Raw genomic sequence first — 6,682 nt, forward strand, 5'->3', positions numbered from 1 at the left:
TAATTGAATAAGGTTACCTTCCACAAGGATCTCCAAGCATGGCAAATGATTGGTGATGTCAATCTTAAATAATTTGACAAATAAGATTATGAGTGAGATATGGACAATTCAGCTACAATGCTAACATAGACTAGCCACTCGAAATAAGGTAGGTGTTTAAAATTAAAATATGCCATTAGAATAGAGCTTTGACGAAAAGAAGCACAACATATAGGGAGGTTGCAAGTACCTAGCATATTCTATGCTCATGTTAGTAAAGCATAAACCTTTGGCAAGGTGAAACCAAAGCCCACTTGCTAAGAATGTGTAATCTTTCATATTTACACTTTCAAATAAGTTTCAAACAATACACACAAAATAAGTATTTCTGAGCAAGGATGAAGATGAGATGCTCACCAGTAGATTGCAATTCAATCTTACACAAATACAATCCCATCATGGCCTTTGCATAGAGAGCACCAACCTCACTAAAGGACGTTCACAATCAAATTGCTAAAAAGTTCAATAAAGAAAATAATTCTTTTCACACCAGACTGCCTCGCTTATGGATCAACAACAAACCACAGAATATTTCTTACTTCTGTTGGAGATGAAAGCATTGGAAGAGTGACAATAAGCATACACCTTTGCAAAGGTAGCAGCCAACATTGAGGTCAATAGCACACCAAAACCTCCGGACGTCATAAAAGCAAGGTAGCAGCCAACATTGAGGTCAATAGCACACCAAAACCTTCCGTACGTCATAAAAGCAAGGTCAACTTGCTTGAAAAACAAGCGAGTACTTGTACTCGTGAACGCTGTCCTTAAAGGGACAAGTTGATTTGGGAAGAGAGAGAGAGCACAAGAATAGAAAGTGGCCAATCGTCGCCTAAAATAAGAGGGACATTATTTTTATAGAGTGTCGAGACAGCACTCCCTACTCCCTCCAGGGTAGCGCTAATAAAGCATCCATAATCTCACATATGCTTCAAACAATAACAAAAAGAACATGGTCTTCCAAATCTTTCGAGAGATCAAGATTGCAATTCCGTCCTAAACAAATAAAGTACCAACATAGCCTTAGCATTCAGAGCACCAAACAAGGACATTCCCAATCAAATGCTACCATACTCCAATGAAGAGAATAGCAAGCAGTACACACAAAGTAGCTATAACTACATTGAAATGAAGTAACTTTGTATTATATGAAAATTTCCCCGAGAGCTACAGTTAGGTTATCCGATGATTCTTTTAGTGGCCTCTCACACATCGCATGTGTTACGTTTTCCCTTGATTCTTTTGGGTCCTCTCTAGACCTTTCATGTCTTTACACATTGCTACAAATTTTGTTTGATGCTTTCTCAACCTATGTTTTGTCCCCTCGTTTTCATATTCCACAGCTTTGCAAGGTATCGCAATCACTATTAAGTACCTATCCCAAAAGGTCAAAATGCAACTTGAAAGCATCAATGTCAATATCAATATCCACAAAACAAGTTGAAAGCATTATATCTAGATGAATCCAAGAAGATGCCCAAACTCATCCTCCAAAAACAGCATAGTGCAGTTTCAATCTCATGATAGTCACTCGTAAGGCTGAAACCATTAACTCCATCACGCACAGCAGGGACTAGCTCCTATGACATCGACATCATCAGCACCCAACGGTGGCTATAGACCTTTATCCAATATGCAAGGAGAACCGAGTAGATTATACAAGTTCAGGTATCATATCAGACGTCTAGGCAGAGGAAACATTCACATGCAGAAGTCTAGAGGCAAAGGAATAATTTTGGTGTACAACACACAATCGAGGCAGGGCATCATAGACAGAGTTTACCCCAACTCATGCCCAAGCCACAAAGCAAAATGCTCAAGTTCAAATATATGCTGTTCTACAGAAAGTACACTACAAGAACAAAAGTTCAAAAGTACCAACGCAATTCAATAGCAATCATTTATCATCCACTGAAAATTGTTCAGCCTAAACAACTTCTGAGGGGGATACGCACTGAGGTGACGAGCAGCAAGTAATGATGAGGACAATGGAATTCTTCAAGTTCAGCCGAGCTAGTCACTTATCAAAGCAACCAGATAAAATTCAAAGGAGAATCTTCATGCTGTACGGGAAGAATCAAGGCATTTCTGAAAAGCAAGAAATGTCTTACAAAATTTCCAGCACGTAATCACTTATCAAAGCAACCTGATAAGTTTTGAACGAAAATCTTCATGCAAACACTGCTGTACGGGAAGAGTTCAGTCATTTTTGAAAAGCAAGAAAACAAAATATTAAGTGTACAAAAATCTCCCAGCGTCAGGAAAGACCAACCCTGTAAAGAGAACCAGCAACCAGCTCTACCTGCCAGGGGCACAACCTGCATCTCGTCAGGCAGGGTCTGATTCAAGTATAGTTACTTATTAAAAAAAAGCTCCTCGCAAAGTCTACAAAAATTTGCCAGCCTCGGGAATGACTAACCGTGTAAAGGGTTGGTCAGCAACCAGCTCTAGAGGTCTGAAGGAAGCGGGAAGGGCAGAGAAGGGAAGAGAATGGGTGGGCAGTCGGTCTACATGGTCAGTGCAACTCTCTTCCAGGAACCATTCTCTAAACAATCTAACAAAACAGGGCTGGCCAGATGCAATGGCCAATGCCAAGTTAACTGGTCAAAACACAAAAAAGGACAATGTCGGTATCCTCAGCAATAATACATGACTTCCTGTACATTTCGCTGAATTTGAGGCAGAGGACGGACTGCAGGAGCAGCCGCTCTAGAAGTCCCACCACTTCCTTGTGTTGTCTGAGAGCGTCCACCTCGAAGGGATGTCGTATCAGAAGACCCACCAAGCGACTCCAGATAGAGACGTGCACGATAAGCTGCTAAATCAGCATAGTAGGCAGGGGGAACAACAGAAACAGATCGGGTGCACCTGACATATGTATAGCACAGATTGTAAATCAAACTCTGAAGATGATCAGACGTGAATCCATTCTCATCCCAAAGCACGTGATAATGAGTAGGCCTGCTGGTACCCTGAATTCCAGCATGACTGCAAAGATAAAAATCAAACTCCCTTGGATGCGTTATTGTCTGATCAACCACAGTCCCAGGTAGAATATTGTTCTTATTATCTCTACAAGCATCAGCCGGGAAGAGCTTTGTGTGATGTCGTTTCTGAACCACCACCCATGTAACCAAGGGCTTATACTCTGGTCCTCCAACCTCCCTCAAAGCCTCTTTCAGAGCCACAACTTCTTTCTGCAAAACAGTGTCGAATTGGCCCTCGCTCACTCCATCACGAAACATTATCACACGCTCTGGCCTGCTCCTTGTCTTGTTACAAAATTCTCGCCACAGCTCCTGCACCATCTCTTTCAAATCTCCAATGATCTCCTCCCTGTGACCTTGGGCTTTCACCCTTGCAAGGTACCGGATGGCAGATGGCCAATCAGTATTAGCCACCAAAGCAGCAATAGAAGGACCAGAATCATCCCCAGGATGTGGGTGAGTGACATCGGCCCCAAAGATGATGGTGGGTTGGGAGAGCAAGGGGCACATCCGAGGAAGCTCATGAGCTAAAGTGACATTCCGACCACCAACCTTGGCATTGACTTTGAGAGCAAGGTTGGCAAGGTACTGAGATTTACCTTGTTTAACATGTTTGGAGAGGCAACACTGAGTAACAACACCAATCTGAGTTTCACAGAGTCTTTTCAAATCCCCATAAGAAGGGTGCTTGTCAGCCATAATACAAACCAGCAACTGCAGATGTCCTGCTGGGTCTGTGCTCTTAATGGCTCGAGTAGCCTTATCAAAAACATCTCGTAGATTCCTCTCTAGTTTCGGAGGATCAAGGTCATCCCACCTGCGCAACACTGGAGGCACCACTGTCCGATCTGCCATACTCACGCCTAGCTCTCTACACCTCGAGCTCAGACCATAGATGAAATCATTGGCAAGATTGAAGCTCACTGAGGGGTCGAAGCTGATCAGAGCCCAATAAGCCACAGTCCCTCCCTCCACCACAACGGAATTCAACAAATTCCATGCTCCCGCTTTCGGTTGTATTTCAATGTCTTGGCCCCGATCACCGTATTTGAGCTTTGGGACAGGCAAGATTCGGGCACGGACTTCTGTCAACCGCTTGGCCACTTCGACCTGAAAATTGGAGACATAGTCGCCCCTGCTAAGAAAACATGTTAGTAAAGTCGAAGCATAATCGCCACTGCAAAGAAAACATGTTACCAGACACGATCAACAATCAGGAAGAAATGAATAGCATATCCAAATTATATGGCAACCAAAAATTCATTAGTTCCTCACCCGCCAGGCCCATCTTCCCTCGCCATCACACTCCTGATTCGTTCTTCACGCAAATTTGGATTGATGCATGCCAGTCGCAGCAAATTCGTCGTCTGTCTGTCGTTGAGTTTGCTACCAAATCTTTGGCCATCGCAGAGAACGCAAACCTCCATCGGCAGATAACTAGCCTTCTTGGCTTGAACCTGCAAGCAAGGCAGCTCAGGAAATTGGATTTGATAGTTGTACGTAATCCTGAAATAATCTACCACCGTCATCTCTTCCCCACCATCCAAGGGGAACGTGAGATCGCGCGTAGGACTCGGTGACAGTCCAAATATTCTGTACTTCCGAGGGGTTTGCCTGTGTATAACGTGCACTCTCAATCGCGTTAACGCCTTCTTTACCCTCACTCGTAGCATATCGTTGAGCCGAGCCCGTGGATCGAACTGCCTGAACTGCTTCTTCAAGAAATCGATCACGGGACAGCTCTCGTGAAATGCTGTTGTAGCCAAATCCACGTTGAGAGCAAGCCCTTGCATTGTCGGGCGCAGGCTCTGATAAAAACCATTCCACGCTACGATGCCACCTTCGAGGTCGGCACTGCCGAGTTCCTTCTTGTAAAACGATCTGCTCACTGGGGTGTAATTGAGGGCGGGATGTTCCCTCAGAACCACGTCGAGGGCCTGAAGAAGCTCTTGTGGGATGGAAACCTGGCGACCTGCCAGAAAGTCCGTTAAATTTCTTGGATTCTGCGTCGAAACATGACGAATCGTGATGGAGTACTTCTTCTCCATGCCCGACGGAGCATCGGATGGTCCTTTCTCGTCCGGGAGAGCGACACTGAACTGGCAACTATCGAAGGGCAACGGGCCTGCCGTAAACATCGATTTGCTCCCATCGAAGGCAGGGAGCTTTCCTTCAAAATCCGTCCGGTTTACGGCCAGCAGCTGCCTGACGAGTGCACGAATGACGCCTTTGTTGGAAATCTTCGGGGTCATCTCCACATCGTACTGGCAGATACTCTCTTTGAGCTTGAATTGAACGAGGAAATGATTTGCTCGAACAAGTATGCTCTTCCCCGCCTTCCCGGGAGCAGGCCGTTTCGGAGCTACAAGTTTCTTGATTGATGAAGGCGCAACGGTGCTTCCTTCAGCCACCACTTCTTCCTCCATTGTGGAAACCTCCACCGGTTCATCCGATTCCAATGCGAGAGCGTCGAATCCAGGAAGCAGCTCTGAGAAGGGAGGTGCCGGGGAAGCCCAGGATCCTGCGAAGAAATGCAAGCAAAGGGATGAATCAAAGCGCGAAGAGATGAATCAAACGGCCTCAAGAAATGCATCCAGTGCAAGGAAAGCTTTGAATCGCCATAGCCAGAACTCTCACCATCTCGTCCTCTCCGTCCTCCTCGACCCCCCCCACCGCCGCCGCTGCTGCTGCTCCCCCCTCCTTCGTACCCTCCTCGCCCTCTCCTTCCGCTGCTCGAACTAGCTTCGTAATCGTAGCTGCCTCCACCACCCCTGCCCCTCCCCCCGCCTCTCCTTCCCCCGCCATACTCTTCCCCTCTCCCGCCATAGCCCGTCTCCCCGTAGGTCCCCCCTTGGCCTTGCGCTCGCTCCGTTCTCCAATCTTGCGACGATGCACGTTGCTCGAAATCCCTCCCTCCTCCGCCTCCTCTCCATCCTCCTCCTCCTCCTCCCCTCGGACCACGTCCCTGCTCATAACCCTGTTGCCACGGTCCCCTTCCTCTCGGCCCCCCGCGATATGGATCAGGCTGCCCTCTATACTCCTCTTCGAAGCCGCCTCGTCCCCCACCTCTTGGGGGTCCACGGCCCTGGCCGCGACGGGGATGCATGTTGGGACCAGGAGCGAGCTAGGAGACGACGGCAAAGAAGATAGAAACGCCACTCACACTCAACACACTTTTTCGGCAACACGCACAGACATCGCACACTAGAAAAAGAAAGTTATTGCCGATTCGCAGCTGGGCGTGGAAGCGCTAGTGTGCAAGGCCAAGATGAGAGGGCTACGAGTCTACGACGTGAGGCCAAAAGAAGATGGTCTCAGGGACGGCTATAACGAAATCGAAGCGGAGGCAATGCTAGATAAAACTGTACGAAAGCAAAGGAAGCGCGAAGGGGGGGGGGGGGGAGGAGCTGGAGCGAAGGCGAGGAGGGTGCGAGAGGCAATCGAGGGAGAGGGCAAGGTGGGAAGGGGGGGAGAAGCGGAGGCTGGTGGGTGAGGGAAGGGACGATGCCGGTCCGGCGTGAAACGATCGAGGAAGGGCAAGTGAGGAAGGTGGGGGGGACTGGGTGAGAGGAGGAGGAGGAAGAAGAAGGGAGAAGGGAGGCTATGGAGGAGTGGATGAGGAGATGGAGAAGGTGGAAGCGGAAGAGTGGCTATGGCGG

At 47.7% G+C, this 6,682-nt stretch overlaps 1 protein-coding gene across 1 annotated transcript; it reads right to left on the reverse strand.

Annotated features, from left to right (window-relative positions):
• Positions 1–2,352: 2,352 nt before the first annotated feature.
• LOC147881295 (protein argonaute 1B-like) lies at positions 2,353–5,783 on the reverse strand. The gene is made up of 3 exons (XM_087369750.1): positions 5,661–5,783; positions 4,299–5,544; positions 2,353–4,158 (listed from the first exon to the last, which is right to left on the reverse strand). The coding sequence occupies exons 2-3, from the start codon at positions 5,447–5,449 to the stop codon at positions 2,673–2,675; spliced, it is 2,637 nt and encodes an 878-aa protein (XP_087225876.1). The 5' UTR covers positions 5,450–5,544; positions 5,661–5,783; the 3' UTR covers positions 2,353–2,672.
• Positions 5,784–6,682: the final 899 nt, after the last annotated feature.

This window comes from Dipteris shenzhenensis, chromosome 31 (assembly GCF_047967505.1).
Source record: "Dipteris shenzhenensis isolate YYH24624 ecotype China chromosome 31, Dip_SZ_1.0, whole genome shotgun sequence".
NCBI lineage: Eukaryota > Viridiplantae > Streptophyta > Polypodiopsida > Gleicheniales > Dipteridaceae > Dipteris > Dipteris shenzhenensis.